Source organism: Brachypodium distachyon, chromosome 1, assembly GCF_000005505.3.
Source record: "Brachypodium distachyon strain Bd21 chromosome 1, Brachypodium_distachyon_v3.0, whole genome shotgun sequence".
Lineage (NCBI taxonomy): Eukaryota > Viridiplantae > Streptophyta > Magnoliopsida > Poales > Poaceae > Brachypodium > Brachypodium distachyon.
This window is the reverse complement of record NC_016131.3, coordinates 6,189,090-6,212,389: the sequence shown is the minus strand read 5'-3', so window position 1 is coordinate 6,212,389 and position 23,300 is coordinate 6,189,090. Positions and strand designations below refer to the sequence as shown.

At 43.1% G+C, this 23,300-nt stretch overlaps 4 protein-coding genes across 5 annotated transcripts; 2 read left to right on the top strand and 2 right to left on the bottom strand.

The window, feature by feature from the left end:
* Window positions 1–1,225: 1,225 nt before the first annotated feature.
* On the bottom strand, window positions 1,226–12,828 carry LOC100829138 (ATP-dependent RNA helicase SUV3, mitochondrial). 2 transcript variants are annotated; one of them, XM_003559385.4, is made up of 18 exons: window positions 12,527–12,828; window positions 12,148–12,287; window positions 11,080–11,197; window positions 10,543–10,664; window positions 10,272–10,462; window positions 9,955–10,095; window positions 9,142–9,264; window positions 7,793–7,870; window positions 7,066–7,234; window positions 6,829–6,941; window positions 6,625–6,705; window positions 5,411–5,476; window positions 5,082–5,146; window positions 4,910–4,955; window positions 4,727–4,843; window positions 2,338–2,429; window positions 2,155–2,259; window positions 1,226–1,639 (listed from the first exon to the last, which is right to left on the bottom strand). In XM_003559385.4, exons 2-18 carry the CDS (start codon window positions 12,197–12,199, stop codon window positions 1,600–1,602), a joined length of 1,719 nt encoding a protein of 572 aa, XP_003559433.1. In that variant the 5' UTR covers window positions 12,200–12,287; window positions 12,527–12,828; the 3' UTR covers window positions 1,226–1,599. The 2 variants fall into 2 exon arrangements, with proteins under 2 accessions (XP_003559433.1, XP_024312581.1); XM_024456813.1 differs by having other exon boundaries at window positions 12,148–12,280.
* A 170-nt stretch (window positions 12,829–12,998) lies between these two features.
* LOC100828837 (pentatricopeptide repeat-containing protein At3g22670, mitochondrial) lies at window positions 12,999–15,733 on the top strand. Its single transcript, XM_003559384.4, has one exon. The coding sequence runs from the start codon at window positions 13,408–13,410 to the stop codon at window positions 15,118–15,120; it is 1,713 nt and encodes a 570-aa protein (XP_003559432.1). The 5' UTR covers window positions 12,999–13,407; the 3' UTR covers window positions 15,121–15,733.
* Window positions 15,734–16,936: 1,203 nt separating this feature from the next.
* Window positions 16,937–20,247, top strand: LOC100823518 (autophagy-related protein 16). The gene is made up of 5 exons (XM_003559659.4): window positions 16,937–17,095; window positions 17,449–17,581; window positions 17,853–18,034; window positions 18,109–18,304; window positions 18,925–20,247. Exons 2-5 carry the CDS (start codon window positions 17,453–17,455, stop codon window positions 19,945–19,947), a joined length of 1,530 nt encoding a protein of 509 aa, XP_003559707.1. The 5' UTR covers window positions 16,937–17,095; window positions 17,449–17,452; the 3' UTR covers window positions 19,948–20,247.
* A 909-nt stretch (window positions 20,248–21,156) lies between these two features.
* Window positions 21,157–22,552, bottom strand: LOC100821352. The gene is made up of 2 exons (XM_003559652.4): window positions 22,395–22,552; window positions 21,157–22,246 (listed from the first exon to the last, which is right to left on the bottom strand). The coding sequence occupies exon 2, from the start codon at window positions 22,219–22,221 to the stop codon at window positions 21,469–21,471; it is 753 nt and encodes a 250-aa protein (XP_003559700.3). The 5' UTR covers window positions 22,222–22,246; window positions 22,395–22,552; the 3' UTR covers window positions 21,157–21,468.
* Between the last annotated feature and the right edge of the window lie 748 nt (window positions 22,553–23,300).

The following is a 23,300-nucleotide window of genomic DNA, read 5'->3' as shown; positions in this document are numbered from 1 at the left end:
CGGTTTAAATATTTCCTTGGCATAGAAGTGGCTAGATCGTCAAAGGGAATAGCTCTATCGCAAAGGAAGTATACACTAGATCTTCTCAGTGATATGGGCATGTTGGGATGTAGAGCTGCATCAACTCCGATTGATCAAAATTATAAGGTGACGGCTCAATCTGGAGAACTAGTGGACAAGGAGTCATATCAGAAGTTGGTTGGAAGGTTATTGTACCTCTGTCATACACGGCCAGATATAGCTTATGCGGTAAGTGTCGTGAGTCGATATATGCATGAACTAAGGAGTGGACATATGGAGGCTGTTCATAGAATCTTAAGATATTTGAAGGGAACACCAGGAAAGGGGTTGTGGTTCAGAAGCAATGGGCACTTGAATATAGATGGCTATAGCGATGCAGATTGGGCAAGTTGTTTAGATGACAGAAGATCTACCTCAGGCTATTGTGTCTTTGTTGGAGGAAAATTTAGTGTCATGGAGGAGCAAAAAACAGCCAGTGGTTCCAAGTCAACGGCAGAGGCTGAATATCGAGCTATGTCACAAGGGTTGAGTGAAATGCTATGGGTCAGACATCTATTGAGTGAGCTTAAGATTTTGAAGAATGGATGTTTAAATGTGTGGTGTGATAACAAATCAGCAATAAGTATTGCAAATAGTCATGTTCAGCATGATAGAACAAAGCATATCGAAATTGACAGATTCTTTATAAAGGAGAAGCTTGATGCTGGAATTATCAAGATAGAACATGTTTGTTCAGGACAGCAAATTGCAGATTGTCTAACAAAAGGATTGGGAACTAAGAATTGCAATCTTGCATGTGACAAGATGGGAATGATAGATATGTATCACCCATCTTGAGGGGGAGTGTTGAATATAGTTGGCCCATGCTAGCCCAAGGCCCATTAAGTAGCCTGAACGAAGGGTTTTTCTTCCTACTCTCTCTCCCGTCCTCCCCAAGAACTGCAGCCGCCACACCACAGACCACAAAATCCACAAGCCCTCTGCCCTAGGTGAGGCCTTGTTCCACAAGATACATTCATTTTTGAACAAATTAGAGACACGAATTATGAAACAAAGGGGGTAGTACCGAAACCATATTGATAAAAACCAAAATCTCCTGCTGCAAACAATACTCACTTGTTTTCATGGCTTTTCTCTTTGGCTGTAGGTACCAAAGAAAATATATGTCGCTTGCAACAGGGCAGCATTCAGACTTTTGCCAACATAATTTATGACTTTCTGTTAGTATACGAAGTAACAACAGCCCAAGACAGGCACTTATTGTCATTGCACAAATCAGTCCGTGCCGTGTAACATAACAAATGGTTTCTTTATGCTTTGCTTCTCATGTTTTACATACAATGTACAGTGTCATTTGTAACTGAAAGAATACCTACAAGATATGATGGATGGAGTATAAATGCTGCCTAAATACTACTTAGTGTCAACCTCAATGATCGCAATCCAAGTAGATCTTCTGTCACCCAAAGCGTCAATGCTGCTGCTTGTCAGTGATCATATATCCAATAGGAAGAGGCACCTGGACGTTTGCTCAAATGTTGTATGAATGCGATTAGGTACCTTTTCTGGTATCAGCCTCTATTTTGATCTTGTATCAATTTCTTGAAAATACCCACGCCTGTTCAACCTCAAGATGGTTACAATCAACTTCTTTGAAAAGATGGTTGCATCAAGAAATAACTGTCTATCAGGGAAAGCACCGATATAAATTTACTAATCTTATGTAACAGCATTTTCATTTGGTTGTAATCATGTAAAAGGAGAGGAGAGGAAAATTTAGCAATAGTGCCTTTTAAGTCTAAAAAAACAATATTATGGGTTCAAGGCAGACGACAAGAGGAAGGCATCATCTGCGAGGTGTCGACAAAAATATTCTGAGGTGAAATGCGGAAAAATGAGGAAAATATCAACAATGACTATAGTACATGTGTTTGTTATAGATGCACTTATAGATCCTTTTTTCGACATCACTACTTATCTCGAAAGAGTGATCACAGTTAAGCGAGAAAAATGAATGCTGTAGAAAATCGAGAAATCAGACTTTTCGCTAAAACACGTTTCTAGCATAGTCATTCACCTCCTAGAATGCAAATAATATACTAGTAAGAAATTTATGGGAGGGATATATCATACAATTGTGATGCATCATATTCTTGGCGCAATTTCCGTGGACTATGTAAAAACCTCTTTTGTCCTTGTTGCTGCCATCCTGATCTCTCAAGATATTCTTCAATCAACCTGATAATACAAGCAGCAATTAGACCTCCATATAATTTATGAACAAAAGGATAAAAGGAATCCCTATAAGGAGCTTACATGCTACAGATTGACTTTTGGGAAGCCGCCAGTTCACGGTCTGGGAAAGAGTCCTCAAATCTGTAGCCTAACCACACATACAACTCTAGGACCTGCGGTAATCACCAAATACAATGTGGCTAATCTCATTCAGAAACAGTTTGAAGAGAGTGGTCTACTGAAATTGTAGCTACAAAATTAATTTTGTTGTAGAAAGAGTAAAATACACCACTAGTCCATGAACTCGGCAAAAATGAACACTTTAGTCCACGAACTCAAAAAACGCGCACTTAAACCCCTAAACTGGGACTACTGTGTCATTTTAGTCCAAAAACGGTTCGTCGAGGCTTAAATACACCACGTGGCCGCCACGTCAGCTTCGGCCAGGACCGCGCACTGCTACTCAAATTTCTCAGGATTTTTTTTTTGCAAAATCACCATGCGAGCCACTCGCGAGGGGCAAGGCGGCCGCGCCCAGACGGGGATCCTGGGGCCCTGAGAACCACACTGTTGCCGCCGCCTCACCTAAGGTTGCTATCAAGCCCACAATGCTCAATTTTCACGAGAGGACGCCGGTGAAGGGGTCGCCGAAGCCGACGTGGCAGCCATGTGGTGTGATTAAGCCTCGCCGAATCATTTTTGGACTAAAGTGTCACAGTAGTCCCAGTTTAGAGGTTGAAGTGTGCGTTTTTCGAATTCGTGGACTAAAGTGTTAATTTTTGCCGAGTTCATGGACTAGTGGTGTATTTTACTCTTGTAGAAACTATGAACTGTTTGAAAGTATGGTTCCCTGAAATACCAAAGTGTTTGCCCATCTTTTCCCCAAAAGAATATTATCTTATATGGGCAAAGAAAGAACCGATGCAACAAAGGATAAACCCCACACAGTTATGTAATGACATGTTAGGTCCTGCAAGTACGAAATCAAGGATCCATGAGAATAAAGGACAAACTCTAAGCTCTGGGCCAGCCAGGTTCCATCCCTGAAGGGGATGAATATCATCTTAGTTTTTTGCCTTCTCTATACATAAAAAAACAAGGGGTTCCTCCCATCTTTTTTTAAATAAAAATATAGATTCATCTGCTTGGAGAAGCACACTACAGCACGTAAGAAGGTATAGTTTCAGCACCCTCAGTCAATAATTAAGTGGTTGGCTCTAAGATAGTACTCCAACAGCTACATGCATCATGTAGCTGTTGTTACATTGTATTAGCAACCCACCAGCAAAATCCTACTCCCTCCGTCCCGTATTAATTGACTTTCTATTACATGTATCTAGACGCTTTTTAAGCATAGATACATCCATATTTGAGCAAATTTGAGTCACTTAATATGGGACGGAGGGATTATTTATCAATAACGTTTTTCTAGAACAACCTATTAATCAATAAAATTTTCATACAATAAATTTTACTCTCTCTTCACTAGGACCATGTGGGATAATCCACTTTATTAAGATTAGGATGACTTCCTAAACTATACTTAGACAGCCATTTTGAAGTTCAATACACACCCGTTCTTGTTTTGAATTGGTAATATGTTTGCATAGGGGGACATTTCTAGTGCAGAGTAACAGCTAAGGCTAAGGCTGCGTTTGGCATTGCGGTGGATTCTCACAATCCCGTTTGCCCCACCCTGCTTTTGTCTATTTTATTGTTTGGCTGATCAACTTTTTCCTACTTTTGTGTATATTTTTCCACAACAGATTATAAAGTAAGTTCATCACAACACAGTTCAGGAGCCAGAAACTGAGCTTAAATAATATTCCCTCTGTTTCTAAATATAAGAAGTCATAGCTTTGTCCTAAGTCAAACCTTTTTAAGTTTGACCAAGTTTATAGAAAAATCTACTAAGATCTACAATATCAAATGAGTGTGCTATGAATATATATATATAATAAAACTAATTTGGAGTTCTAGATTTTGGTAGGTTTTTCTATAAACTTGGTCAAACTTGAAGGAGTTTGACTTAGGACAAAACTAGGAGTCTAGGACTTCTTATATTTAGGAAAGGAGGAAGTACATATCACTTTGGTCTCGACACCCAATCAGCAACAAAAGCCTCGAGGTCTATGGTGTGTTATAGCATCATCCTTGATACGACAAGTTCAGGTTCGAACAATGCAGAGAACACGAGTTTCTTTCTCTCTCCTGCGGGTAGTACGTCTTTATCAGAATTTATTTCTTCCTTCAATCATATATGGATTTTAGCTCTAATTTTTATATATAGTAGACAACTGCTGCCTCCACAACGGAATAGACAATGCACATGCACATGGTTACCACCTTTGCATAATATATACCTTTAGAACGAAATAATATGTGTTCAGAAGAAACATTACAAGATATATAGTACTATTGATAGTGACTTTTGATATAGTTATACTGGAGAAACAAAAGATAGAATAACCTTGTGAACTGATTCAAGCTCCTTGAGTTGATTGTGTGTTTTGGGCACCCGGAGTGTTCCGGATGTAAATCTTTCTTTAAGTCGAACAGTGCCCTTCTTTGCATAATTTCCTGCAAACTGCACCTCAAGAAATTAGTGACACTGTTTCCTAATCCTAATTCCACAAAGGGTAGAAATTCTTGCCTGAATTAATCCTTGAGTAGATATATCATCACGCACATCCACTGGACTGCGATACAAGTGTCAGAAAGTGGCCAGGATGTCAGATAACTGACAACATGTCGAGCAAGAGATTGCTAAACAGGTGTACAGGTATATAAACGAGGATATATTGGCTAGTACCATAGTAAATCACCTGAGACAAAAGATGTATTTATCGTACAACCCAAGAGGCAATTCATCAACAATAGCAGCAACTTTCTGTCAGCAGGGGGAGAAAAAAATGTGTCTAGATAAGATATTGAACCAGCAACTCAATATCAGACATAATCTATCTTGCCAAGTTCATATTAGTCTATAAGTATTAACTTAAAGATAATGCCAAGCTGTTGCCTTTTTAAAAAGATGGCAGTCAGACAGTCAGTGCTTTTCCACCCAGGTGATATTAGTATGATTATGTTGCGCGTAACATGTAGGGAGTTAGACCAATAGAGGAAAATATTCTTTTGAAGAAACGAAACCTACCAGCATATCTTCACAATCGGCAATAAAATAGTCCGGAGACAGCTTAGCCTTCTCCAAGAAACGTTCCTGCAGCAGAACAAAGACAAAACAAATGAAGTAACACATATTCCTGACAAGATGAAGTAGATGCAAATCTTTACACTTATAAAGATCTGAGTTGGCGGCCGTCCGTTCATTCCAACAAGTCTACTCCCTCGATTGCTACCGAATCATTTAACTGTCACTCATTCTCTGCGGTAGATATACATACCATGATCTTTTGACTATGATTGATTGGGTTTGATGATGTTTTCAGATAATTGTTTTTCAAAGAAATATTTTAGAGAATTCGTAACACAAAATTTGAAAAACATGAGTCACAAACATTTAAACAACTCGTTCATAATACATATTTTTAATTTCGTAGAAAAGCACGTGCATTTAGCTAGTAGACAGAAAGCATTGACATAGTTTAATGGGAACATAAAAGATAACTCAATATCGAATGAATAAGATATAGACGCAAAGTAAACTCTACGTTCTAATTGTCGCGAACAAGAAATGTCAAGCTGAAGTATAAAGAAATACAAGATACTCAGAATATAGCTAACTTATCATATGTGACATAATTCATTGAACAGACCAGAATAACTAAATTGTGCAGCTAAAGTGTTAGAATATTCCGATAGCTATAAAATATCTAAGTGACTTGCTCAGCCATACTGCCATTCAACCAGCACAGCAAAAAGGTTATCATCAGTAACTATTTATATACTACTCCCTCTGATCCAATATGTTAGGCCCATCTCAATCTTTCGTTGTTCCAGTTTGCTAGGCTCAGATTGGAGTTAAGGAGTACTCATTGAATCGGTAACTCCTCATTTGACAGCATAATTAATTGAATCGGTGACTTTTCATTTCATTATTGGCCTGCATGCTGCATGCAACGGTTTCACACTAATCACGTGATTAACTTGCTTGTCTGGCCAGATTCGGTGCGGTTAGTAAGGAAATTATTAAATGGGAAAGCAGCTTCATGGTTGGCGCAATTTATAACCAGATTTTTCGTAATCACGCACCTTGGTTATAGGGATTTTTGAGATGAGCCTAACATGCCGGAAGAGAGGGAGTATAATATTTAGCTTACATTGACAATAAACATATTATAGAAGTATGAAGCTGCTCTGTGATTGCATCAATGCATTTAATACCAAAAAGATTATTGTTTAGCTTACCAAAATAGGGTGAAAAAAGTCGGTTCCATGCAATCTTGAATACACAGACAATAGATCGAAGGTGGGGAAAAGTCCAGCACGCTGCAGATAAAACAATGCGGTATTTGTGGTTAGCTCTACTAACTATGAATCATACAGAGCTCTTGCGGTTTCATCATATAGCAGGTGCTAGAATCAATATGCTGCATAGTAATGGGTGGGCACCTCTATAATGGGGGAAGGCAACTTCAGAGATGAGTGCAGTAATGGGAGATCTTCCGCATGTAGACAGGTCACTTCACCAACTGGAAATTTAGACCCATATCTCCCAGCTCTTCCTACAAAAAGAAGATGAATTATGAGACATGCAGAATGTGTTTTCAATTCACAGCTCAAGAGCCTGTGCAAGAATAGGAAGCGGAAACTGCCAGGGGAAGAGCAATTAAGAAGCAAATATAATACCAGCAATCTGTTTGATCTCAGGCACAGTTAGTTCCCTCATGCGGACGCCATCAAACTTCTCCAGCGTAGAGAAAATAATTCTAGAAATGTTCAGATTAAGACCCATTCCAATAGCATCGCTAGCCACCAGCACATTAAGTTCACTGGCTTCATCATTAAACATTGTTGCCTGCAAGTTTAGGGAACAGAATAAAAAAATTATCCAAATAATCATGTTTACGACGAGAATAAAGTATGACATCCAAAAAAATTCTACCCACAGTAGACTCATAACTCGTAATCTCTTAATTCTGGCTAAAAGTTGTCGGCCTGTTGCATTAATAATCTACTCCTATAATAACAGATAAAAAGTGCGATCATTTTAAATCCTGATAACATAGCAGGTATAAATCAACAAAATAATAACTGAAAGTTCATCTTTCATTGAGCAGCATGCACAATTTCAAACCATTTCAAGCAGCAAACGATAATGCAGGTTACATAATAAATGTAAAAAATGCTTTATCATTCAGATGGTTGCAACTCAGCTATCACACAATATATTCATTTTGATACTCAAAATTAGTAGGTGTAACAATTATGTGTGCATGCATCTCAATATGTTCAAATGGAAGGGTGTGCTATTTCACCTTACTTCCAATTACATGAAGACCTAGAGACACATACCAATGAGGCATATGTAATAAGACCAGTAAGACAGGGAATCCCAAAATGTTTATAAATATACCTGTTTTGTTCGAGTTTCTGGTGGCAAAGAGCCATAGACTACAGAACAAAGATGCTTCCCCTCCATTTCAATTTTTTTCTGCATGCACAAAAATTGTAATATAAGAAAGCTAGCTGAAACTTCTTATTTCACCTCATCTGGTAAATGCATAACTTTAATAATCATATAGAACACTCAGTAGTCCGTAAATCAACAGAATGATGTATCAGCATCATGGATTTGGGTATATAGCTGCATACCATGGTATAACTAACAACGATAAGTGGTGATGCTACTATGAGCATCAAGTTTTTCTTGAGTTAGGCTAGGCACCACAGGTGTACACTGGAGTACTGGACCAGCCCCCAGTTTGCATTTTGATTTTCACTGCTCAATTTTATTTGGAGTACCCAGTATTTATATTACGAAAAAGTAAAAGGATAACAAAAGATGCTTGGATAACTAGAAAACAGGTTTTCATCAGATTGCATTTATGAAAAACAGGGCTGCTAATATGCTATCAATTGAACAAAAGTATCCTGTCACATAACTACCATTGCCATTGCAACATGGCATATCAACTACTCCCTCCGATCCATAATAAGTGCCGGGGATTTAGTACAAAGTTAGTACAACTCTGTACTAAATCCCCGACACATATTATGGATCTGAGGGAGTATTAGAACTTACAATTCTCCCAACTTATTGTTAAGACATTTTCTTCAAGCCATTTGAATGGTCTGATGTGAAGAAAGCATGGAGATTTGATCTAAAGAAAGAACAGTAAGAAAACATGGTTCAATTAATCATTAGTATGTTCTTCACTTTTGATATCTGCCAGTCGTACAAAGCACCTATTTAAAGTGCAGGAGCAACAGTGAACACAGTGGCGTGCAAATACAAAATAGTTCAAGTTGTTCTACACGCCCCTTGTAGTAAAAGGATTTTAGTACAACTGCCAAGGTTCTCAATTATTTTGTGAGTTCTGATCATAAATAGACTGTCAAATTCAAATAAGAGCCCCTTCCTTTTCTTTTTGGAGACTCACTGTTAAATACTTAAACTGGGTAGAGAGCTAAACAGCTCTAGATTCAAGGGTTTTTTCATACCTGACTGTGAGAGTTTTGATCATTTCCGAATTTACATGTAGAGATCCAGTTGTGCTGATAGACCGAACAAAAGTTGGCATTCAAGTTTTTATCTTTTCCCCCAAATTATTGAGACTTCCTCAGTTATTTTTGTCCGTAAGCGTGACCCTCTAATTTGCTCGTTTGGTTATATGGAACAAAGCAAATAAATACTATTTTAAGATCTGTCCCCGAAATAATGAAGCAAAGCACTACTGCAGTAGTCACTTAAAGAATACCAACCTTAAGCTTATATATCTCACGCCGTGAGAACGTTACCATGCAATCCCCTTCCTTGATGTTAGAGAAAGATCCAAGTGTAGACTTCAGAGGAACCAAAGGAGACAGTCTCTCATAATATTGAACCTGGTCAGCAACATAGACGCGGCGAGTTAGGAAATTTGCTATATATTGTTCTCGAGATGTTTGCATCAGTAGTTCAGCAGAACTAGCATTGAAAATAAATACTGCACAGCACAATGGGCAGGACAAGTTTCTCAAGTTCACTTGGAATACGATCAGCTAGCATAGAACATTAGAACATCACACCACCAACAAAAATACCTGCATGACCTCACACAATTCTCATGTAGAGGTCCAAAATTAGTGTTACTGATTACTAAACTATAAGGTTGCAACCTAAAATTTGGGCAAAGGCTTAAAAGTTAAAACTAGTATGTGACAATACCTTGGGCAAAGGGGGAAGATAGAATGATGTTGTTATCCTTGATTTTTATCATATGAAATTGTGTATGAAAGTACTGTATGATAAGTTCAGATAGTCCGTCTGAATCTAGAAACATGCTTAGTGATGTATTTATTTACTAATGTTTCATTATAACTACAAAGTCTACACTAAGTAGCTACACTATCTGTACTTCTCTTATACGAAGGATGAAAGTCTCTATTCATGTGAAGAAATTCAATTGCATGTGTATCATCATTGTACAGCAACTTAAGTGGCAATCTTAATACAATTTGATATGACAACTACCATGTGTGTAGCAGGAAGTACATAATACTATCATCATGAATGAGGTGTTTTGGTTAAATTACCGTAACAACATCACCAGTAGGTTCAAGCATTCGCTGAATAATAGGAACAGCAGCTGGGTCACCACAAACGTGAAGCTCATCTGAACAAAGCCCCAGAAGTGCACGCGTGAATGAAAAACCCCTTGTTTTACAGCCAATCATCTACTACATAGAAGTAAATAATATGAGGATTATGAGGACATTCCAAACGATACTTCCTACACAGTTGAGAATATGGTTCATTGGATGACTTAGTAAAAAAACTTCATAAGTTTCGGCATTCTTATTTGTAATACATCTTCCAAGCAAGAACGCATAATGTGGGTCACTTCACGTACCTGAATCTCATCAATAACAGCACACTGATACTCAGTTGTCACATCAGCTATCTCAACCGTCACTGAGCTATGCTTTGCACCTTCAATTTCTTCCCTTTCTTGTCCAGTAATCAAGTTACAAGGGACATCAGCGTTGTTTAATCTTTTTGCTACCTCCCGTGCTAACAATCTTAGAGGTCCACAGTACACACCTACAACATTTGGTTAGAAGTCACAGCAGTCATTAAAACTGTATACCCTTTCATTTTCACTGAGTACATCAAAATAGTACCTGAAGAACTTGCTTCTAATCTCTTGAGAGCATTATGTGTTTTCCCACTGTTTGTAGGACCGACGTGTAAAAATACTTTGCGCTTCTTTTCTCGGGCATTCGGGTACCACATATGAGGATCGCTATTATTCAAGATAGCACAGAACTTAATTCAAGTCTTTATAGCATGGAAGTGAGGAAACAGTGTTTTACTGTGCATACTGGCATATACCAAATCTCAAAGACTTACATGGCACTCAGTATGACGTCTGGTTAGGTAAATTAAATGAACTAAAATAACATGCGCACCACGGTTGTGTCAACAGATGTCATATTGGACGCTACAGTGACATGTTACTTTCTTTATACTAGCATCCCACACTGGACAATTGTTTTAAGTAGGCAAGAAACGGAATCCCTCGAAAAAAATATGGTACGTAATATTGGAAGGTAGCAAATATGGTACGTAATATTGGTACGTAAATACACAAGTTTATGCGCCAAAACAAGAATTTCTAGAGGAATCTTGGAAGGTAGCAAAAAAAAATGTACACTTACGTCATATCAGTAAAATCAAACTTCCCAGAGTTGTGGTAGCCCCTCCAAAATCTCAGATTGGAAGAATTGACCATGGAATGTAGATCAGAACTGGAGAGAAGGCAGCGAATATAAACATCTGCACCATAAAAGTTAGACAAATTCTTAGTGAATGGACAACTGTAGAATGGACCAACCTATCAAAGTAAAGTACCCAGGAAACTGCATAAGGACACTGCAGGCCTGTACAAAGTTACAGTAAACACCGGATAATCACAACAAGAGACCAAAACACTGCCGCAAGCGCCAACTTCCGACTCTGATTTTTCTTCCGAACGTGGTAAGGAGATGCACATAGAAGGAAGCTGTATGTGTGACTGGCGGCACTTAGAGCGAAACACGCTTGAACAGCGAGTAAGATTGTTTCAATCACAGTATACTAGAACTGCACTTCCATTGCTGGCACGCTCACTCGAATAGAATAGTCCTAATTGTGTCTAACAGTAATTACATAAGGACATAAGGTTATAGTCCATCTGTCCAAAGTACATGATCTTTTAGATACATACATGATCTCTAAGATGCAGCTTGTGGCCATTATTTTCAGTATGAATATGTTAGTAAGAAAATAAAAGATTGCATAATGAAACCATTTAAATGACAAATCTAATGATATTATTTTCATTTGACCAGCGTCAGTACTAAAAAATCTTTTCATATATCAATGGTCAAAGTTAGAGAAGTTTGATTGAAGTCGTCATCTATTTTGGAACGGAGGTTGTACTACATATCCCATAAGAAGGTTAATCTGCAATAACTACACTCAAATTATCAGAGAAACACTCGGTCACTATCACACCGAGCAGGAAAAGGTATCTCCTTTTGACCTTTTCTTTCGTTTTCCCAAATAATTGCATCTCCATCTACTGATCTCCGACACCACAAATGCAGTGACCTTGCACATCACGCGCCTGGTTGTGGCATTCTGCCGAACAGACACTGCAGACCTCCGACAAAATATAACAACCATGAAACAACATGGGCCACGCCCATGAATCCAACAGGCCATAAGGGAAAGCAGGCACTTACCATGGTGGAACGACGAAAGCGCCCTCCGGAGCAGAAGCGTGGCAACCGCCATTACGCTGTACAATTCCTTCCTTCTTCCCGTTCCCCGCGATGGCACAATCCAGACGGCCTTTACTTTGAGAACATTATCACACTGTGGACTAGAAACATTAATTTAGAGTTTAGTAACAAAGGAACATCCTTTGTCTATTATTCTAATCCAACAATTGTAACTGGGTACAAAATATTAGTACTACCATTACATTGTATCACACATCAATTAGGCGGTCAAACTAGTCCTATTACCAATGTCACTGATTTCAAATGAATTGGGAGAAATCACGACCAAATTGGAATAACAAAATACGGTCATAACACAACAATAAAGGAAGCTGCATACCCCGAATCCTTGGGTTGCAGCAGATGGTCGGCTAGCGTCGACGACCCCGGAGCTACAGAACGGCGTCGCTAGCCGCGGCCCTAAACACGGTCGCTTCGCTTAGGAGGCCCGCTGGAGCCACGAACAAAAGAATAGAGAGGTTGAGGGAGAGAGACGGCATGGGGGATTCTGCTACCGCTAAACGCGCGGCGCTTGTGCCGTACGTCACGTGCAGTGGAGGTCGCTGACATCTGGGGTCGGGACCCACATGTCGGCGACCCTTACGGCATGATCTCAGTCCGCTAACTTCGCTAACCCTAAGGTCGTCTGGACTCTGATCCTACCAATCGTACGGGAGAGGACGAGGGAGGAGGGAGATGACTAGATCTGGGCCGAGATTCGGTAACATTACAAGGTCGGTTTTGCAAATGTGCGAGCAGCCCATCTTCCGAACGTATCCTGTCGAACCAACGGCCCACGAGCCTTTCCCCTCTCTGCTCATCTTCTCCAATCTCCTTCCTCTCTGCTCTTCTCCGGTGTCTCTGCGCCGCCTCCCCCTCCCGATTTGCCACCACATCCCATCCCGATGCTGCCTATCCCAGCGCCGTCGCGTGCCTCCTCCACCGGCTCGCCATCTTCCCCAAATCCTGGCCTCCCTTAGCTCTCGCGCCCTCTGCCCACGACCAAGCCCGGCGGCGGCGGCGCAACCTGCCCCTCCACGGGCGGCAGATCGGGAAGCACCCCGTAGAGCTGCGCCGCTGGCCTGCCCCGAAGATTCTGCTCCCTTCGTCGAGTAGCGGCGGCGCAGCGGCTGGCAGGGCGTGCTCGGCGGTGGAGCGAGCAACGCAGCTGCAGAGCATACCTTGGAGTAGCGCGTCGTCCGCTAGCTTCCTAGCAGAAGAATGCGCCGGTGCTGCCGAGTTATTCTGTCGACGCCGCCTAAAGGGAACCACATAGCGTTGAGCTTCTGGACTGCAGGCTCCGACCTGCCCGACTGGTTCAGGAACCCAAAGAAGGACGGTGACTCTTTGGATGATGATGATGACGATAGTAATGACGACTTTGTGCTCCCGATCAAGTCCGACCCCGTGGTAGAACGGAGCCACGGAAGCGTCTCCAAACCGCTGTCGATCCTCCCAGGTTGTCCTGCGCCCGCCTCCCATGAGGAAGCCGAGTTCGAGGCCGACATTGACGAAGTCAGCAGGATCCTGAGCTCTCACTTTGCGTCTCCGGAGGCCATTGTGATAGCCATGGACTGCTGCCCTGTGAGGGTCTCAGGCCGCATGGTTGACAAGATTCTGAGGAGGTTTGGCAGCGACTGGGTGGCGGCGTTTGGGTTCTTTATGTGGGCAGGCGCTCAGGAAGGTTACTGCCACCATGCTGATTTGTACAACTTGATGGTGGATATACTAGGAAAGTTTAAACAGTTTGATCTGCTGTGGGGCTTGATCAGGCAGATGGATGAGATCGGGTGCTTGGTATCGTTGGCAACAATGACCAAGGTGATGAGGAGGCTCGCTGGGGCCAATCGGTGGACCGACGCCATTGATGCCTTCAATAAAATGGACCAGTTTGGCGTCGTGAGAGACACTAAGGCCATGAATGCGCTCCTGGACACTTTGTGCAAGGAGAAGAGCGTGAAGCGCGCGAGAGGTGTGTTCCAAGAGTTGAGGGGGGTAGTGCCCCCCGATGAGAGCAGCTTCAACACGCTGGTCCATGGGTGGTGCCAGGCGCGGATGCTGAATGAAGCTCGTGATACGATGAAGGAGATGGAGGAACATGGCTTCAGTCCATCAGTGATAACTTACACCAGCCTGATAGAAGCATACTGCATGGAGAAAGATTTTCAGACAGTCTACGCCATCTTGAATGAGATGTGCTCCAAAGGATGCCGTCCAAATGTTATCACATACACGATCGTGATGCATGCGTTAGGGAAGGCCGGAAGAACACAAGAAGCTTTGGATGTTTTTGATAAGGTGAAGAGGGATGGCTGTGTCCCAGATGCTTCCTTCTACAACTCTATCATCTATATACTTGGAAGAGCAGGGAGACTGGAGGATGCAAACTCTGTGTTTGATGAGATGTGCAGAACTGGAATTCCCCCCACTGTTGCTATCTTCAACACCATGATTTCTGCTGCATGCGACCACTCTCAGGCAGAGAATGCCCTGAAGATTCTGGTCAAGATGGAGGAGCAGTCATGCAAGCCTGACATAAAGACATACACCCCATTACTGAAGCTGTGCTGTAAAAGGCAATGGATGAAGATACTTCCGTTCCTAATATGCCACATGTTTAGAAAGGACATCAGCCCTGATTTCAGCACTTACATATTGTTGGTTACTTGGCTATGCCGGAACGGGAAGCCTGCTCAGTCTTGTCTGTTCTTGGAGGAGATGGTGCTGAAGGGCTTTATGCCAAAGCAGGAGACATTTGATCTTGTAATGGAGAAGCTTGATAAGGGTAATTTGCATTCAGCAAAGAAAAAGATTCAGCATCTCAAGTTGCGGGCAGCTGCCCTGAAGCATACTGGTTCCTCTTATTCGAGAAAGGACGGTGATGCTGGACAACGTTGCTCTGTACTGTCAAACGACTGTGGTGGTGAATCTTAGCTGATTATTCCATCTATTCATGGAAATGCATGCAGCACTGGTTATCCTGCTATCCATCTATTACAATTCTGGTGCTCTGCTAAACTATATTTGGAACACCAGAAATCCCATAGAGTAAGGACAGCGATCAAGTTCCCTAACAACAACTGATAGTATTATGGCGTACATTTTTGTCAACTTCTGCAATATAAAGAGAATGAAGTAGCGGTTCACCTTGAAGCTTGCTTCAGCATGTAAACATGGTCCTCAAGCGCAAGAGAAGTAATTTACGAAAGAGCAACTGTACATGAACAAAGGAAAATATCTGTCGCTTGCAATATGGCAGCATTCAGAGTGTCAGACTTGCATGAACAAAAGCAGCAGCACTTTCAACAGTTTTGCCAACATAATTTTATGGTTTTCTGTTAGATTAGATATGAAGTTACAACCGCCCTCTCTTAGAACTCAAAACAGGCACGCCAGTAATTGTTATTGCACATATCAGTCAATGCCGTTTGATATCACAAATGTTTCTTCATGCCTTGCCTCTCATGTACAGTGTCATTTGTAACTGAAAGAATAACTACAATATATGATGGATGGAGTATAAGTGTCTATTTAGAGTTAACCTCAATGATCACAGTCCAAGTAGATCTTCTGTCAACCAAAGTGTCATTGCTGCTGCTTGCCGTGATCATATATCCACTAGGAAGAGGCATCTGGACGTTTGCTCAAATATTGTCTGAATGTGGTTGAGTGCCTTTTTTTTTTGTATCAGCCTCTATTTTGATCTTGCATCAATTTCTCGAAAATAACCATGGCTGTTCAACCTCAAGATGGTTACAATCAACTTCTTTTTTTAAAAGATGGTTACATAAAGAAATAACTGTTCTCAAAAAATGGAAATCACTGAGTAAAATGCACCCGAGGTCACTATTCTTTCACGAAAGTGTCAAGTAGGTCTCTAATCTTTGAAAATGCACGTTTAGGTCCTCATTGTTTGGTAGTGGTTCATCTTAGGTCCCGTGCCTGTATACACAGATCCGTCCGCATGACGTGGCTGCCACCTAGGCTTTGGTCTCACACGTCAGGCGACGACGTGGCGTTGCAATCTTACAGAAAACCCCCCGCATGGCAGATGTTCCTAAAAAGAAAAATGTGGCTACCAAGAGAAGGATGAGTTTTGCAAGAGTGGTAAAAAGATTCCATTTTTTAATACATGCAGATGTCACTAATTCTAGTTAGCAGCGCCACCTCGTCGTCTGACGTGTGGGCTCAAATTCTAGGTGGTAGCCACGTCATGTAGCCGGAGCTGTGCATATAGGCGAGGGACCTGGGATGAACCACTTGCCAAACAATGAGAACCTAAACGTGCATTTTCAAAATTTATGGATTTACTTGACACCTTCACGAAAGAATAGGGACCTCGGGTGCATTTTACTCTTGCGTTACTAATCTTATGCAACGACATTTTTGCATGAATGTGAAAAGAGAGGATTTAAGTCGAAACAAACAATATTACTGATTCAAGGTGCACCAGAGGCAGACTGCAAGATGAAGGGTTTCCAGATGTTATTTGGAGAACGGTTAGATTTGGAGCACGAGCATGGGATAGGGAAAATGTTGGAGAATATACTTTCAATTACCAAAACCCTAAGCATTCCGTTTGAATATATGAATTCGATCCAGAATTGGAGAATTGGTACTCCATTAGAGAAGATGAATTCCGCGTTTGGAACCGAATTGCTACTCGGATCGGAACGGAAACATGCCACAGTCCCAATTCCCAGCGGTACTGGACGTCTGGACCTCGTGTCCTGGTGGGTACTTACGCGCCCCGGTCCCCGCTTTTGGTCGAAATTGTGTTCCCGGGATCGCTGCTTATCCCTCGCTCTCCCCAACGGCCCAACCCCCGATTCTTTTCCCCGATCGCTGGAGGCCGACGAGAAGTAGCAGGCCGGAGAAATCTCGGCGACGGCGGTGCTGCAGCCTGCAGGTAACCCTTCCGCCCATCACCTTCCCCAGCCTCAATCCTCCCGATCTTCTTCCTCTGTGCAGCGGCCCACTCCTCCATGGCCCTCCCCTTGCTCCATCCTCTTCCCTCCCATGGCACCTTCCCTCCCGCTGCTCCTACCTCTCCTGCCCCACGTCGCCCCCCTCCCTCTACTCATCCATGGCGACTGGGACACTGCCTCGTCCCTCTCTCCTTCCCATGGCGCCCCCTTCCTCTCTGATGTGGTCCCTCTCCCTCCTCCTATTAAACCCTATAACTATGGGGAGTTGTTTGGGGCAACTCTTGAATTGCTCTGAAGGGAAAATGATTTTTTTTCTTTTGGTTGTTGTTGGCAGGACGATGACGGACGTCGAGGTCGGCAAGGCGGCAATCCGGGATGCCCTGAGGTCGCTGCGGCGGCGGCATCAAGTCGAGGAGGGGGCCCATCGCCCTGCCATCGAGGCGCTACAACGGCCCTTCGCCGCCCACGTAATACCAATCTCTAGTTCCTTGTTGATCTTGCAAGTTACGATCGAATCGGGCCACTTTGACATCAATAATCAACACCCATTCGAGCCATATAGAGTTCTCAGCTATGTGAGGTGCAAGATTGACTATTGCTAAGTTAGTGTAATCAAAATGTCGGATAGTTTCACTTGTAGTTGTAGTAATCAGAGGGCACACACAAGAAAACTATTTTTTGTTGTGAAACTTCTTGTGTGTGTACTGTGTAGTGATTGGTTTGCTGACCCCTTTGTAGTCTTTGGAGTGGAAAGAAAAGGCTGAGAAGAACGAGTTGGAGCTGCAGCAGTGCTATAAGGCTCAATCCCGTTTGTCCGAGCAGCTCGTTGCCGAGATAGATGAGGGGAAAACATCAAAAGCGCAGCTGAAGGAGAATGAGACGCTGATTAAAACTTTGCAGAGTAAAAACGAGGAAACTAGGTATCCAATGTGATGGATAGTTTTGCTACTGTTTAATTGAGCATTGCTGTGATGTTTGTATGATAATTTTGCAGCGAAGAAAATGTACAGCTAAAACAGGCAGTTGAAGAAAAGACAAACGCTTTAGATCTTCTAATTCAGGAGCATCAGGTGGCTAAAGCCGAACTTGAAAAGGCGCTAACAAAACTGAAAGCTGTGGAGCATGACAACAAGGAGCTGATCAAACGATGCATGGAGGAGAAGATGGCGAGTGCAGAGAGACTTAATGAGGTACCCTATTATCTCTTTATTGCTATTACTCCCACCTTTCCAGAGGGTATCAGAAATCAAAGATTGTTTTAGCATTACGCTTGCCTTTTAAGTACCTGGTAAGCTCAGTAATATGATACAGAAAAATATTCTTACTTGTTAGCAACACATATTCCCCTACCATAGCCTCAGTGAATCTGCAATGAGACACTTTACTTATGCCAGCATGCTTACCATGGCATAACATGTGAGACTTGGTGTATTATATTTGGCATGCTCTCTATTCCATTTAAATGTCTAATTGTATTCTTAACATGTTCAGATTCTTAAGTTTACACCACAACACAGTGTGATCCTTGTAAATGACACTTTTTTATATTAGCCCTCACATTATTTCCCCTTGATCTCAAACCAGACAACTGGCCCGTAAAATTCTACCCTTTCTAAAATGTGTCCTTTCGCTTCTGTAACGAGAGTCAAATAGAAGAATTAAGTGCATGTTGTTGTTTTAGCTGCTTGAGAAGTTGAGATCTTTTATTTATCACAATATATCATATACCCCACAGATGACATTGTCCATAGTAGTACTTTTATGTACCAAGAAACTGTCGCCTTACATGGTTTAGGAAAAAAATGTTTAGGCAAATGCAATGTATGAAGAGATGGTTCTAATGCAAAAGGCAGCTGGGATTGGTGGAATACAACACAATGCAAAACAAGAAACCGATGGCATCATTCGTCGATCTGAAGCTGGGTACCCAGAAACATCAATTCCATCTACATGCAGAATCACTATCCGTGCTCATGATGGTGGGTGCGGATCTATAATTTTCCAAAATAACACAGACAAGCTAATCAGTGGTGGCCAGGATCAAGCTGTGAAGATATGGTCTGCAAATACTGGTGCTTTAACCTCCACTCTACAAGGTTGCTTGGGGTCTGTCAACGATCTTGCAGTGACCAATGATGACAAGTTTGTAGTTGCTGCCTGTAGCTCTAACAAGTTGTTTGTCTGGGAAATTAGTGGTGGGCGTCCTCGTCACACTCTGACTGGCCACACGAAAAATGTTTCTTCTGTAGACGCAAGCTGGGTGAAAAGCCTGATTATTGCTAGTTCATCCAACGATCGTACTATCAAGATTTGGGATCTCCAAACTGGCTTCTGTAAAAGCACCATAATGTCAGCAAGCAACCCCAACTCACTAGCTTTCATCGATGGAGATATCATTTGCTCAGGTCACAGGGATGGAAACCTTCGGTTACACGATACCCGCAGTGGTAAATTGTTAACCACAGTAGCTGCTCATCTTGATGTCAGCTCGGTATGTGTATCTCGGAGCAAAAATCTTGTTCTTTCTACTGGAAGGGACAATGTGCACAAGCTTTTTGACCTCAGAATGGGAATGCATACTATGGAGATTTGCGGAACATTCAGGGCCCCAGGTAACAGAGTGGTTGGCAACTGGGGCAGACCTTGTATAAGCCCTGATGAAAACTACATGGCGGCTGGCTCGTCTGATGGGTCTGTTTACATATGGCCAATATCAAAGGATGGTGCACCGACCATCCTAGAGGGCCATTCTTTATCGGTCGTTTCAAGTGCATGGTGTGGGTTTGGACCTCTTGCCACAGCTGACAAGAATCATATTTATATCTGGGCTTGAGATCTGCAGTTCCTTTGGTCATCCAATCCAGGCTGGGGAGAGTTTCACTTGAATATGTCAAATGTTTGTTTCCAGCGATCCTTGAGAAACACCAGTTTGCATGTAAATGACTTGGTTGTGTCCAATCAATTGTAAATAACTGATAGTATGGCACGATCACTTACTTTTCTGTAAACCGATAGTAATTTTTTAGGGGATTCATCTGTTGCTGGTAAAATGAAGGGTTTGCAAGGTTTTCTTTTTTTGCGAGTATTCAAGTTTCTGTCAGTTTTACCATGTGCAAGCCTGGATTTATGAGTAGTTTTCTGTTGTTGTGCTTTTGTTAACAGTTTTAGATCAGGTGTCAGTTGGACTTAAGATGTGGTTCTGTTCAGTCGTACTGCCTATACATCTTACTTTTGAGCTTGGTTATCAGAGAATTGCATTGTGGGTGCAGGAGGTAAATGTTTCCAAAATAACCGGCGATACCATGCTAGAAAACACACACATCCTCGCCGAATAAGAAACGGAAAAGGCAACAAAATAAGCTAGGTAGCATTCTAAAGTAATCTTACAATGTTGTGACAATAATAATAAATCTCCGGCGCAACTGAAGCTAAAATCCTCCGGAATCCCTTCGCTTGTGGCTCCAACTGCCTCACCATAAATCATCCTAAGTGTCTTATTCATAATCTTAATCTTTTCCCTGCAAGGAAGTGGCTGTAAAACTCATTCGATACCTGTCACAATTCACATCAGCTGGTAGCATGATGCATTAATAATCACCAGAGAGAAAGGAAAAATACAAGATCGAGAGAGACTGGGCATCAATTCAGTCGGTGTCGTGAAAAAGCAGCTGAAACTGAAGTCCATCCTAGAGATAGATGATCGGATGAGGCCACGGCCACAGCCACAGTGGTTAGCTGCAACCGTCTGCCAGACCCGGGGCCCCTGACTAGGACAAGGCACCGCTCTTCAAGTGGGCAGGGCAGGCCAGGCCACACCACAGGGAACATCAATCATTGCCTTCTTGTCTGCGACACACTGCTGCAAGGAACCACCAATTATTGGAGTTGATTGCTAGTACTAGCTAGTAGCTTCGTGGGAAAATGTTCTCAGATTCGTTCCTGATGATCATAATTCGCAAGTTCTGGTAGACAGGAGGACTCAAGCAAGTAGAGACAAGACCAGCTAGCTGGAGTAGCTAGGCTTGTGTCATGGAGATGATGATGATTCAATGCAATTTTCATGGTTCATTTCCATTCCATTCGGCTAAACAGCAGCTAATTTACAGGTCCGGATTAATTTTGCTCTAGTACACGACAGTACAAACTTGCTGGAGCAAAGAATTCCTATTACAAAACCAGGCCATCTGTCTGTCTGATCATCCGATCGATCAAGAGAGAGTCTATCATGTGATCGTCTGATCAGAGAAGCATCTCTACACGACCATTCTCATCATCACGGATCAAGGCTCAATAACAAATACTTCTACGACAAGATCGACAGAATTACTTGAATTTTACGGACCGATGCAACGGATCACAAGCTCAAGAAGCCCCTGTCTCCACCCGCGGCCGGCGGCGGCGGGAGGTTGATGATCTGCCGCGGGGAGCTCTCGCCGGCGCCCTCGATGACGCGGTCGCCGAAGATGTGCACGGTCCTCGGGTTGGGCCCGCGGGAGATGACGCAGGTGTAGTCCTCGGACGACGGCTCCATCTCTAACTCCATCTCCTCCGGCGCCGGGGACACCGCCGCAGCCTTGGTTTCTTCCCCCGGGGCGCGGCCGCCGTGAATCGGCAGCCACGAGCTCTTGTTCTTCACGCCGAACTCCACGCGGCGGTCCAGGGAGCACGACCTGACCAGAGCCGGCGCCGGCGCCTTCACGGCCGCCAGGACGCTCCTCCTCTGCCTCTGCTGCCCGCCGTCGCAGTCGAGCGCGTCGGCGAGGCCGCCGCAGCCGTCGCACCACGGCCGGCGCTTGCTGGTGCTGCCGCCGCCGACTGGGGAGCCGGGCGCCGCGAAGGCCGCCGACGCGTCGAGCACGGAGGTCGGGCTCATGGAGTAGAGGGGCGGCGGCGGCGTATCGGGGTCCCGCAGGGGGCTCCCGATGGCGCCGCAGCTGCCCGCCGGGAGAGACGAGGAGTGCTGCAGCAGCTTCGGCGAGGCGAACGGCGCCGCCCGAGTTGGAGCACCCTTGCCGCCGCCGTCGCACGAAACCGCCGCCGCCGACGAGTTCATCGATCTGGACCTCCTCCTGAGAATCATCTCCTGGACCTTGGATCTCAGGAACATGTCAATTCTCAATCCCCTCTGCAGTCTGCACGCACAACACACAAAACACACACAATTCTCAATCCCTGATGCTAAATCCCTCAACAAACACTGAACGTACACACCGTGCAAGAACCACCGATCAGGTTGCAGAACAAAAGAAAAAGGAATTAAATTGCCGGTTAATTAATCACCTACGAACGACCACGTCTCCCTCGTGAGTCCTGAGCTAGCCACCGGGCGAGAAGAAGACGACGAGGGAGAAGGAGAGAGAGAGATGTGGGAGAGGGCAATGGGAGGGGGGAGGGTGGCGATCTTTAAAGAAGGCTCTCACGCTCGCGTGATGTCATTCGTTGGTTTGAGTGTGCTCGCTTCCAAAAGCGCAGGTCCTTGTCTTCAGTTTACCAAGCTTGTTTTATCTTTTGAGTTTTCTTTTCTAAAGAGTTTGCGGTCCTTTTCACCGGCCCCGCCGGCCGGCGTCTTCTTCTGCACTTGTGCGAACTGTGCCCCATTTTTTCCCTGCGCACACAAGGGTAGATTCCCCCCATCGGCACACTGCGCTACCTGCCTCGCATTGGCACCAGATAGATTTGCTGTCGACCTATGGGAGGTGCGGCTGAATCCTGACAATTTTGTGGTGCTGCGTCACGAGATCCAATCATTCATCCATTTCTGTCTTCCATAGTAATTGATGATGATTTTGAAAAATTTCGAAATTGCCTTTGAAATATATATCGCGTTGGAGACTTAAACCACATCCGAGGGCATCGAGCTCTTGGCTCCGAGGCGGTGACCAACAATTCCCGTTTCTAAAATGTTCACTTCTCGAGACCGTATCCATGGAGTGCTAAACAAGATAAACATGCTTAAAAAGTTGTTGTATTCTTATTTATCTTAGATGATATAAGTTATATTTGTTTTCATCTTAACGATTTTGTTCCGAATCGACATGTGATCAAAAAAAAATTGAAGCAGTACACATGCGACCGGCACGTGTCTTAAATATTTGTGTCATGTTCAACAAGTTGTGGTCTAAAGACGGACGAACCGACATCGTCCATTAGTATCTTTTATATAAGAGTAAAGATAATCCTCTTCCT

Coding starts and splice junctions, on each gene's coding strand:
- LOC100829138 (XM_003559385.4), bottom strand. CDS start 12,199: ATGGCGGTTGCCACGCTTCTGCTCCGGAGGGCGCTTTCGTCGTTCCAC. Junction 4,844..4,909: donor CTACTCAAGGATTAATTCAG/GCAAGAATTTCT, acceptor CTTGAGGTGCAG/TTTGCAGGAAATTATGCAAA. Junction 1,640..2,154: donor GAATATGATGCATCACAATT/GTATGATATATC, acceptor GAGGTTGAACAG/GCGTGGGTATTTTCAAGAAA.
- LOC100828837 (XM_003559384.4), top strand. CDS start 13,408: ATGCGCCGGTGCTGCCGAGTTATTCTGTCGACGCCGCCTAAAGGGAAC.
- LOC100823518 (XM_003559659.4), top strand. CDS start 17,453: ATGACGGACGTCGAGGTCGGCAAGGCGGCAATCCGGGATGCCCTGAGG. Junction 18,035..18,108: donor AGTAAAAACGAGGAAACTAG/GTATCCAATGTG, acceptor ATAATTTTGCAG/CGAAGAAAATGTACAGCTAA. Junction 18,305..18,924: donor GTGCAGAGAGACTTAATGAG/GTACCCTATTAT, acceptor AAAAATGTTTAG/GCAAATGCAATGTATGAAGA.
- LOC100821352 (XM_003559652.4), bottom strand. CDS start 22,221: ATGTTCCTGAGATCCAAGGTCCAGGAGATGATTCTCAGGAGGAGGTCC.